Source organism: Anomaloglossus baeobatrachus, chromosome 9 (assembly GCF_048569485.1).
Source record: "Anomaloglossus baeobatrachus isolate aAnoBae1 chromosome 9, aAnoBae1.hap1, whole genome shotgun sequence".
In the NCBI taxonomy this organism is placed as follows: Eukaryota; Metazoa; Chordata; class Amphibia; order Anura; family Aromobatidae; genus Anomaloglossus; species Anomaloglossus baeobatrachus.
The window spans coordinates 196,768,529-196,780,732 of NC_134361.1; the positions used below are offsets into that span (position 1 = coordinate 196,768,529).

General features: G+C 46.4%; 1 protein-coding gene across 2 annotated transcripts in view; it reads right to left on the reverse strand.

Moving 5' to 3' along the window:
• ARHGAP4 (Rho GTPase activating protein 4) overlaps nucleotides 1-12,204 on the reverse strand; it is a 114,838-nt gene that overhangs the window by 33,801 nt on the left and 68,833 nt on the right. For both annotated transcript variants that reach the window (XM_075324182.1, XM_075324181.1), the window contains exons 5-11: nucleotides 7,187-7,369; nucleotides 6,878-7,006; nucleotides 6,557-6,778; nucleotides 6,381-6,482; nucleotides 4,989-5,183; nucleotides 3,229-3,313; nucleotides 1,021-1,048 (exon numbers count right to left, since the gene is read on the reverse strand). In XM_075324182.1, coding sequence (XP_075180297.1) covers nucleotides 1,021-1,048; nucleotides 3,229-3,313; nucleotides 4,989-5,183; nucleotides 6,381-6,482; nucleotides 6,557-6,778; nucleotides 6,878-7,006; nucleotides 7,187-7,369 — 944 coding nt within the window. The remainder of the gene's footprint in view (nucleotides 1-1,020; nucleotides 1,049-3,228; nucleotides 3,314-4,988; nucleotides 5,184-6,380; nucleotides 6,483-6,556; nucleotides 6,779-6,877; nucleotides 7,007-7,186; nucleotides 7,370-12,204) is intronic.

The following is a 12,204-nucleotide window of genomic DNA, read 5'->3' on the forward strand; positions in this document are numbered from 1 at the left end:
ATCCAGCCTCTGGCCCATCCATCTGGCCCATCAAGAGTCACTCTCATTTCATCCGTCCATAAAACCTTTGAAAAATCAGTCTTAAGATATTTCTTGGCCCAGTCTTGACGTTTTATCTTATGTTTCTTGTTCAGAGGTGGTGGTTTTTCAGCCTTCCTTACCTTGGCCATGTCCCTGAGTATGGCACACCTTGTGCTTTTTGATACTCCAGTAACGTTGCAGCTCTGAAATATGGCCAAACTGGTGGCAAATGGCATCTTGGCAGCTTCACGCTTGATTTTCCTCAATTCATGGGCAGTTATATTGCACCTTTTTTGCCCAGCACGCTTCTTGCGACCCTGTTGGCTATTTGCCATGAAACGCTTGATTGTTCGGTGATCACGCTTCAAAAGTTTGGCAATTTCAAGACTGCTGCATCCCTCTGCAAGACATCTCACAATTTTGGACTTTTCAGAGCCCGTCAAATCTGTCTTCTGACCCATTTTGCCAAAGGAAAGGAAGTTGCCTAATAATTAAGCACACCTTATAAAGGGTGTTTATCTTTTACACCGCACCCCTCCTCATTACAGAGATGCACATCACCTGATTTACTTAATTGGTAGTTGGCTCTCAGCCTATACAGCTTGGAGTAGGACGACATGCATAAAAAGTATCATGTGATCAAAATACTCATTTGCCTAATAATTCTGCACACAGTTTATGTAGTGAGCTCCTTAGCGCCCTCTAATGGTGGCTACAAAATACATTTTTCATGTAGCTTGCAGAAATGGAGCTCAGAGCCCCTATGAAGTCTAAATGTTCTAGAGTGATTTTTGTACCATAGACTGATTTTTATGTGTTAGGTGAAAGGGTTAAATGTGGTCAACTGGAAATCACTGGGGAAAGCAGAGCTCAGATCAATCATCGCCTTGTGGTGGGAGATTTATGTTATTACTGATAATAAATGGTGGTATCTGCTACAGATTCAGCTTCCCCTTCCTCCGCTGTACCCTCAAAGCAGAGAACGTGTGGCGTACATACCCAGAGATGTGACTGTGTGACTCAGCAGCTGCAGAGGAAAATGGAAAAAGTGAGAAATTGCAGAGCGAACAGTAATACGGCAACTTCCTCAGCCATTCTCATGCTTAATGCGAATACATTCACTTATTACAACAGCTTAAGAGAAAATCTTCCCTCAGTAGATCTGGATGAACGGTCCTTATATAATACAATAATATAATGGAGTGGAAACAAGGACAAAATGTTATTTTTATCTTTTAAAAAGGTTATCATTTTTTTTTGGGAAACAGCGCCACTCTGGTCCACAGGCCGTGTCTGGGATTGCAGCTCAGACTAATTTAAAGAATATTCATAAATCAATATTTCACGTCAGAATAAGAAACTTTGTAATATACCTTAACAGAGAAAACTTGATTGATCTTTCACTCTCAATTCAGGGGTAACATCTTTGTAGTCAGTGAAGACAGATTTTCCCATTATTGAGATAGGAGATGGCAGTTGGTGCTTTTAAAATTCTATGGAGAAGGGAGGAGCTAGAGGCGGAGCCAGATATTTCGCTGCAAGTTCTCCTACAGGGGAGAAGCTAGAGGCAGACACAGACATTCTGCTGTACTTTAAATCTACGGTAAGAAAAAAAAAGTTAAAGTGTAACTGTTGTTTCAGGAGAACTTGCAGCAGAATGTTTATGTTGACCTGTAGCTCCTCCCCCTTAAAAGAACTTTCAGCAGAATGTCCATGTCAGACTCTAGCTCCTCCCCCTTAGGAGAACTTGCAGTAGAATGTCAGTGTTGGCCTCTAGCTCATCCCTCTAGGAGAACTTGCAGCAGAATGTCCATGTCGGCCTCTAGTTCCTCCCACTTAGGAGAACTTGCAGCAGAATGTCAGTGTTGGCCTCTAGCTCCTCCCCTAGGAGAACTTGCAGAAGAATATTCATATCGGCCTCTAGCTCCTCCCCCTTAGGAGAACTTGTAGCAGAGTGTCAGTGTTGGCCTCCAGCTCTTCCCCCTTAGGAGAACTTGCAGCACAATATTCATGTCGGTCTCTAGCTCCTCCCCGTTAGGAGAACTTGCAGTAGAATGTCTGTGTCGGCCTCTAAGTCCTCCCCCTTAGAAGAACTTGCAGCAGAATGTCATGTTGGTCTCTAGCTCCTACACCTTAGGAGAATTTGCAGCAGAATGACTGTGCTGGCCTCTAGCTCCTCCCCCTTAGGAGAACTTGCAGCAGAATGTCTGTGTCCGTCTCTAGCACCTCCCCCTCCATAGAATATTCTAAGCACCAACTGTCATCTCTGATCTAAGTAATTGAAAAGTCTGTATTTACTGAAGACACATTTTACAGATCTTACCCAAGAATTGACAGTGAACGATCAGACCAGGAAGAGAAAGATGCAGATTTTCCTGATAACATATATTAAAAAGTCGCTTTTTCACATGTGTACTATTGATTTATGAGATAAAAATTAAAATAACAGTTACGCTTTAAGTCGTCGGTCAAGCTGCAATACCAGAAACTACACAAGGACAAGGGTGGCGCCCTTCTGTATAACCAAGCATTTACATAAGAGAGATAGGGAAAACCACGGGGTTTCTGCCACGTGTTGTCTAGGTTGCCACAACTTGTTATACTGGTGGTCCCCCACCTTGATGGCAGCTGATTATGGCCTTTGTTTTAATAAACTTCTGGCATGTCATCGGTTTTGATCAAAAGTTAGGCCCCCCCAACTAAGATAAAGGGGCAGAGTACTCAACTGAATGGTTTCTCTACAGCGTAGATGGGGTCTCGTAGGATAGAGATGGTGCGAAGGTATATGGATTCACAGATAGTCTACAACCCAGTGATCCAAAAATATGTATCCCCTTCAAACACTTTGGGCAACCATTCAATGGAGATGTTACCTTTCAGCTAGAAGCTTCAGCTTCTTGACCACCATGATTAACTGTTACCTACAAAGATCAACTTCCCAATCCTATTTTAATGAACTGACTTGGACCTTCCCCACCCATAATAATGAAGATGGTGGTGGACACCATAACCACTTCCCCAGCTTTGTCCACAGGTGAGGACAGCTGGGGAAGCGAGCACATAAGTAAATCACAATGGCACCCTATGAAAAAGAAGTGCGCTGTGATAAAGTTTGCAGGATAGTATAGAGATTCTTGGGACAAAACACAAAAAAAGATTTGACTGGACACTGGAGAAGCCAAGTTGTACCGAGCACAATACACTTGCCTTTAGCTATGGCCTCCTTCAGCCGGTCTCGTTTTGACTGTAATTTACATATAGTACTTCTTCCTGCAAGATACTTCTGCAATTTCTACAACAGAAAAGTACAAATAAGCACATATCAGCTACACCAAATATGGAAGCATCAGAAGAGCAGGGGCCATCCACCAGACGTTAGTCTACATCTACTAATTCTGCATCCGGCACAGTATCTCCAATCCTTTATGTGAACATAGACCTTTGTCACGCCACGCATGACCGATTGGGAGAGTGACTGGCCAAGGGGGTTTCTGCACCTACACTCAAGCTAATAGGGTGCCCTAGGCTGACCTTTAACCCAGAATTACGCTTGAAGGTAGCGATGTCTGAGCCCCCAGTATCTCCCTATCTCCTGTCCTGGTCCTGATGACAATGCCCCTTCCGCACCCACCAACCAAGGAGACTGACGGGGACGGAGATCCCCAAAACCCCCACCAACATAAACAACAGAAAGGGTAGCAACCACAACACTCAGACACCCATAAATAAACACCTGGGAAAACACACGGGAGTAAACAGGAATCGAAAAGGAAAAGAGGAAAGTAACAACACCAAGGATTACTTTCACACAACCAATTTCCAGACAACTACAGTAGCAAAAGGAATGTGTCCGTCCATCTCCACGCCAAGCGATCCCAGTCTTGGTGCGCTCCCTGTATATGGTGATCCGTGTTGCACTTCTGAGTGGTGTGAGCGTTCCCCTTTTGTGCGTTACTTCCTCCCCTTTTGCATTGGGCCCAGTACACATATTGTCCCTCCTTTGTGTTTTGAGTGCTGTGTGTACGAGTTTCCGTTCTCCCTTGTCCGTGTCTTTTTGTGGGGTTTTGTCTTTGTGTTTTCCAGCCCACCCTGAGGGAGTGGGAGAGAGGGAGTAAGATCAGGGTCCGGATAGCATTTAGGGTCACGCTGGGGGTTCGAACCTGGTTACCATCAAACATCAAACCTACCTTCAAGATTAGGGACAGCGTAGGTTCACAAGTCTTAGGGCCAGCCTAGGGGCCACTGTTCTGTCTCCATTTACTCAGTGACAATCTTGCTCTACATTACTTTACTAGCTATGAGGGTATCTGCCTAACAATCCACAGAAGATCAGATACTTTGGTCACAAGAGTTGAGGATGACCAAAATGAAAAATTACCCCATTTTTGAGAATATCTAGTGACTGAACTAAGGATAGTTGATGGTGGAGTCCTAGAGACTTTTGTTTGTCCATGTAGTCCATGGATGTGTCAGGTCCTTCAGACAGACAGAGGTGCTCTTTGTTGCCCACTCTCCATTCTAGCTAATAAATGAGGGTCTTGAATAAGGGATCCTCATCTATTAACTCAAAACTTCCTAATAGGGTGTTTAAAAAAAGGGGTTTTCTAAACCAGGCAACCCCCTCTGAAGTATCTAGCTTAACAACCAGTCATTCCATATTAGTCTAATGGCCCATTCATTCTATTGGCTGAAGACGTGTAATTACTAGTGATGTTGATTGACAGCCCATTGTGCTAAATTACAGAATGGGCCATTAGCCGGATGAATGGAACTGTAGAAAGACACCAGGAGAATGAGTAGATCTTGAATGGTGGCATTCTTGGGCATCTTTGAATGATCATTTGTGTAATTCTTCTCACACTTCCATTGAGAGCTTTCATATCTGCATTTTTTCTGTGTGGTCCTCACATTTATGGCCTCCGACCTCAAGAGACCAAATAATATCCTCCAAGCTATTCCCTTCTCACCGTAACATAGAAGGTCTCCGTGTCCTGCTGGTTGGCCCGTCTCTTGGCTGTGCTTGTCTTACTGCTGGTGTCTGATCCCGTGGATTTTAAGGATTCGGTGGACTGGCTGGACTGAAATGCATCGGACAAGTCAAAGTCGTCAGCTCCGATAAGGTCTAGTAGAGACTGGAGAGTGGCCTTGAGAGTCTTGTTCACCTGTAAAGAAAGGGGATGGGAACATAAATGGTGATTTCTCCTAATCTCAATTAACCTTCTACAACACTTGGTGGTGAACTGGTCCACCGTATTTTTCGAGTAATCCACCATCCACAGACCCAACTCATCTCATAAAGCTATGCTTCACAAAGGACAAATGTAAATTAGCATGGAACATATCTAGGGACTCATGGGTATGGCTCAAAACCTGGTCAACCTTGTTACGTAGCACTGAATGCTGTCTAAGGCTATGGTCACACTTGCTTTGTGACTTCCATTGCATAAAGGAAACTACAGCACAATATTGGATCCATCATATAAATGTCACAGGGCATGTAATGACAGGAGAGGGGCCCCTAGGCTGGCCCTCAGACTTGAGAGATGGGAGATGGTGAGCCCTGACCAAACCTTCCGCTGGCCCCTGGCTCCCCTGACCATTCTTCCCTGACTCCCCTGACTCTCCCTTCCCTAAACACAAGGAAGGGGGGATATGGTGACCCCTGACCAAACCTTCCGCTGGCCCCTGGCTCCCCTGACCATTCTTCCCTGACTCCCCTGACTCTCTCTTCCCTAAAGACAGGGAAGGGGGAGATGGTGAACCTTGACCAAACCTTCCGCTGGCCCCTGGCTCCCTTGACCATTCTTCCCTGACTCGCCTGACTCTCCCTTCCCTAAACACAAGGAAGGGGGGAGATGGTGACCCCTGACCAAACCCGCTGGCCCCTGGCACCCCTGACCATTCTTCCCTGACTCCCTGACTCTCTCTTCCCTAACGACAGGGAAGGGGGAGATGGTGACCCCTGACCAAACCTTACGCCCGCTGGCCCCTGGCTCCCCTGACCATTCTTCCCTGACTCCCCTGACTCTCTCTTCCCTAAACACAGGGAAGGGGGAGATGGTGACCCCTGACCAAACCCTCTGCTGGCCCCTGGCTTCCCTGACCACTCTTCATAGGTTCCGCACCTATGCGCCAAGCAGGATACCTGACCCTGACTGACCCTAGAATTGGGCCCTAGGTAGGGAACGGATGGGATTAGCGATTATTTAACCCCTCTAAGTTCTACAGAAGATACAGGGAGCACACACAGGGTTCTTCCCTATACCTAGCGTGGCATTTATAGCCACCACTTCACTACGATGGGGCATTTCAGAGTTTCATTCTCAACCTTGAATAACCCCTTACATGGTTTAACGTACCTCTTCAGTTTCTAGATGCTCGCTTTCCAGCCTGGACTGAATATGCTGAAATCTGGTGATCAGCTCCTGGTGAAAAAGTGGCTCAGATCGGACATCCAACACCTGAAGAAGCAGATGACATATGTATTGAAACTTTTTCCAAGTTAGCTTTTACACCCAGGAGGCGAGCTCCGTACCTCATCGCCCTCGTGGGGCTGGAATTCAAATCGTGCTGGAGGACAGAAGGCGTCCCCCCGCATCTCCATCATCTTATTTTTGTCAGCCTGCGCATCCAAGTTATCAACAGCCCCTTCAATGGCCTGGAGACCTTGGTGTCGAGAAGCTTGGACACGTTCCTCAGCCTGGAGAAACACTCGCATCGTCTTCCCCAGGGAAAGGTGAAAGCCAAGATCACAACACTGCCCGGGGGTAAACAAAAAGGAAGCGGGCACATTACTAGGAGGCCATGAATGATCCAGAATCAAGGGGAGAACCGGAGAACCAAAGGAGCCACCTACGTCGATCAGGTCACAGACGTCATTGATGTAGTAGTTATTCAGGTTGGAGTTCACCGTGTTGAGGTTGATAAGATATTCATTCCGGGCCTTTGTGCATTTTTGACTGTTTTCAAGATATTTTTTCAACCTCTAAAAAAACAAGAAATACATTAAAGGGATCCGAAAACATATTAAGTTGCCCACTAAAAATGACTACCTAGTGAGAGTTGGAAGGCCAGCAATACGGGGCTAATCCCTCTGGAGGACGCGCGTCTCGAAGGCAGTAGCCCGATACTAATTTACAAACTTTGCCCCCCGGACCCTGTTTACCTTCTCAACCAGCCTCTCGCTCTTCTTCAGGGAGCTTCGTCTCGGCCCCCTCTCAGCCACAGGTGAGCTCAGTGTCTGCTCGCTTACTTTGCCTGTGCGCTTCTCGTCCTGCTTCTCTGCCTCCCGCAGTTTGTGCTCTGAGTTTAGACAGTCGTTGTGATACAGCTGGTACGTCTTCATGGCCTGTCAGTGAGGAAGAGAAGTCATGTTTGACCCGGAGAACACCTAGTTTATTAAAGAATCATCCTGCACAAATCATCGGTATGTACGCCTCTATCTATTTGGCATAGTACTGTATATTTTCTTTGCACTGTATGGAGCTATTTATTTATGCAATATGTGGTACTGCTACTTAGACATAGTACGGTATATTATCTTCGCACTGTATGGTGCTATTTACCTATACAATGTGCGGTACAGCTAAACAGATGCAGGATGGTATATTATCTTTGCACTCTATGGTGCTATTTAACTATATAATGTGCAGTACTGCTATATAGATGCATGACAATATATTATCTTTGCACAGTATGGTGCATTTTAACTATATAATATGCACTACTGCTATATAGACCCAGGACGGTATATTAGCTTTGCACTGTATGTGCTATTTAACTATACAATGTGCGGTATTGCTATATAGATGCAGGACAGTATATTATCTTTGCACTGTATGTGCTTTTTAACTATACAATGTGCAGCACTGCTATATAGACGCAGGACGTTATATTACCTTTGCACTGTATGGTGCTAGTTAACTATATAATATGCAGTACTGCTATATAGACCCAGGACGGTATATTAGCTTTGCACTGTATGGTGCTAGTTAACTATATAATATGCGGTACTGCTATATAGACCCAGGACGGTATATTAGCTTTGCACTGTATGGTGCTATTTATTTATGCAATGTATGGTACTGCTATATAGACACAGGATAGTATATTATCTTTGCATTGTATGGTGCTATCTATTTAGCCACTATGTGGCACTGCTACTTAGGCATAGTATGTTATATTATCTTTCCACTATATGGCGCTATTTATTTAGGCAATTTGAGGTAATGCTTTATAGACACAGGATGGCATATTATCTTTGCACTGTATGGTGCTATCTATTTAGGCATTGTATTAACACATGTATGCAGCTGGTATTTTGTCACATAGCGGCATTATCTGAGCATTCTCTGGCACTGCTACCTATATACAGTACTGTATATTATCATTGCAGTATATGGGGATATTGTTACTGAAGCAGTAAGTTCAAGGCATCATGCCGCAGGGCACTTTTAATTTAGCACTAAATGGTAGTTACTTTATGAAAATACACCATGTGCGGAAAATAACAAAGGTGCTACACAGGGCGCCATCCAATATAGTCCTGCAAAAATGATTTACAGAGATATTCAGGTCAGGATGGTAAACACTGAAACAACACTGATAAGCAAAAATCAGTACGGGTCACAGGTGTGGCACACTTGACAAGACAGTCCTGTGGTGTCTGGCTGTAGAAGGTCGCAGTGTTTGGCTATACATACTGCTCCTTGACATTCTCTTCTTCTCTGCTTGGGGTTAATCCCTTTCCCTTTAGGACCCTGCGGATTTCCTCACCTTTCAACTGTTAATCATCATCACTTCCCTTTCTGTCCTTAAATACTATTACTCCCCCCTGGTCTTTGCTGGTGATAGAGTTAAAATCCTCTACAGGTCTTGGATGCGAGGAGTCGGCTTGTGTCCATCTGAAGAAATATTGTGGTTTGTTGCTGCACCTCTCCCTGAGGCATCTGGGAGATACGTTGTTCATGTGCTTTCTCCTTGTGGCTTCTTTAGAGCTTAGTAGGGTTGACTAAGCGCTCATTCCATCCGTTTCTTACCTAGGGCCCAATTCAAGGGTCAGTCAGGGTTAGGTATCCTGCTTATAGAGAGCTTAGTGGGGTTGACTAAGCGCTCATGCCATCCGTTCCTTACCTAGGGCCCAGTTCAAGGGTCAGTCAGGGTTAGGTATCCTGCTTATATACAGCTTAGTGGGGTTGACTAAGCGCTCATTCCATCCGTTCCTTACCTAGGGCCCAATTCAAGGGTCAGTCAGGGTTAGGTATCCTGCTTATAGAGTTTAGTGGGGTTGACTAACCGCTCATCCCATCCATTCCTTACCTAGGGCCTAGTTCAAGGGTCAGTCAGGGTTAGGTATCCTGCTTATATACAGCTTAGTGGGGTTGACTAAGCGCTCATTCCATCCGTTCCTTACCTAGGGCCCAATTCAAGGGTCAGTCAGGGTTAGGTATCCTGCTTATAGAGTTTAGTGGGGTTGACTAACCGCTCATCCCATCCATTCCTTACCTAGGGCCTAGTTCAAGGGTCAGTCAGGGTCAGGTATCCTGCTCGGCACATAGGTGGTCAGGAGAGCAAGGGGTCAGTGAAAGGTTTGGTCACGAGTCACATCTCCCCCTTCCCTAGACACAGGCTTTCCCTTTCCTTCCCTAGCAATGTACGCATGGCACTTCTCCATTAATAGTGTGACAGCATGAACATCAAGGGGGGGGGGGGGGAGTTTAATACTAGCAAAGGTAATAATTTAAGCTACTATTCCAACGAGAAATATAGATTTTCAGTTTATATATAAACATCAAGGCATGAATATAATAATACTGCCATATGTGTCTAAACTGTACTGATATTATGTCACCAGAAGACAAAAAACGAGACCTCAACATGATCATCCATAACTGAGCTCCATCCAAGAACATCTGTTCCTCAGTTTTAAAAGTTCCTATCACCAGATTTTTGCTACCTGAGAACAGAATAATTCAGTCACAGAGACCCCGATTCCAGAAATATATCACTTACTGGGCTGCTTGCTGCAGTTTTGATAAAATCACAATTTGCTCTGGAGCAGATCTACCAGTTCTCTGACTGCTGAGCTCTGTATAACCCCGCCCACACCACTGATTGGCAGCTTTTTGTATAAACTGTGCATAGGCTGAAAGCATCCAATCAGTCTTGGGGGGCGGGGTTATACAGTGGGAGCAGGTTTTCTAGTCCTCTAGTTCAAATCTCCTGCTGATAAAACAGTGATTTTATCAAAACTACACCAAGCAGCCCAGTAAGTGATACATCACTGTAATCAGGGTCTCTGCCCCTACATTATGCTTTCGATGATCCTGGTGACAGATTCCCTTTAAAGTATTTCAGTAGAGGAATGACTAATACCGTTATGGATATTTTTGGAGGGTTTCTGAGTTTGCACTTTCCCAAGAGCAAAATTAAATGACTGCACTTCTGTTCATCGGTGAAACAGACACCGTGTATATAAATGTCTGTAGACATAGCCCAGCTGAGTTTGTCACGTGCCATACACAGGAGCTTGGCACTGTTAAGGGTACAACTAGTACTGTTATTTATCGTGGCTAACGCTTTAAATAGGGGATATAAGTCATCCCTTCTGTCAAGTATGGGGGGGTCAACTGACCTGTGGATAGGTGATAACTCCTTATGTCGTGGGCGGCGGGGCGCTGCGCTCACCACGCTCGGGTCCGGCGCTGCTGCTGCTGCTCGGTGGCTCGAGCAGTGGGCCGGATCCGGGGACTCGAGCGGCGCTCCTCGCCCGTGAGTGAAAGGGGGTAGTTTGGTTTGGGGATTTGGTCCGTGACGCCACCCACGGGTTGTGGTGAGGTTGGGCACCACTGCTGCTACTGACGGGGATCCCGGGAGCGATGGCAGGGAGCAGCTGGGATGTTGTTTTCCCCTCCGTGGGTAGGGGTTGGTGGTCCCGGGGCCCGGTGAGGTGACGGGGAGGCAGGGTTGGCAAGGTGCAGGGTCGCTTGGACTGCGCAGCGCGGTGCCGGATGGCACGGTAGTACTCACTCATCCACAAATGGATGCAAAGTCTCTGGTAAACCAAACGGCTGGATGGACGGGTCCCGCAGCCGGCTGCTGTGGCTTCTCCCGGACAGTTAGTGGTGGCTGCCTTTCCCTGCACCTTTTGTGGATGTTCGGTCCCGATGGCTTCCCACCGGTAACCCGCTCCCCAGCGTGGATATGTGCCGGAGGAGCCCTTTTGCCCGCAGGCTCTGGCCCTTGGAACTCTAGCTGTGGCGGTAGCTGTATTTCCTTTTGTTGGTTGGACGGTTGCCTTCAATCGGGTCTTGGCTGCTAGGAAACCCCTGGGGTTCCAGTCACTGACGGATTTGACCTATTTAACGGCGACTCCAAGCCTGGTCAGGGTCCGCAGGCCCTGCCGGTTTGTGCTGGCTTCACTTTGCTCCCCGGTTTGGTACCGGCGGGCCACCGCCCATCCCCGGTCCTATGGTTCCGCGTTGATCTGCCTCTCCTGCAGACAGCCACCACCGTCTGCCAACCTTGCTCTCGGTGCCCGGGCCACGTACCCGGACACAGTCAGTTTGCTCCTCTACTACCACTTTACTCCTCACTCTTCCACTTCCCTAACTGCACTCCACTGACTTCCTTTTCCCGCCTCCAGGACTATGAACTCCTCAGTGGGTGGGGCCAACCGCCTGGCCCCGCCCCACCTGGTGTGGACATCAGCCCCTGGAGGGAGGCAACAAGGATATTGTGTCTGGCTGATGTGCCTATTTCGGGGTGGGGGTGCATGTTGTAGTACCTGTGACAACCTGGCTAGTCCAGGGCGCCACATTTACACCCCATATTCCCCTTTAAATAGCCTAGTACATGATCAGAACTAACCAAGCAATCTGAGTTCCTCTTTTCACAAGTGTAAAATTATAATTAATGATTGCAAAATACATTTGTTTCATTTGTGATTTCTCAGATATAAACTATAAATGAAGTCTTCAGAAAATAAAAAATTGCCCAATACTTAAAGGGGAACCGGCAGTTACCATAAATATGTTTTTTATTATCTGGTGTAAAAGCCACTGTTCTCCTGAATCCGGCGCTGTTTTTCTTTTCTTCCTGCACCTCTCCCTTCCTGAGATATGGCCCCTTCTTCCCTGTGTATAAAACCAGTCCACCTGGGCGTGGTTATCAAGAAGACTCCCA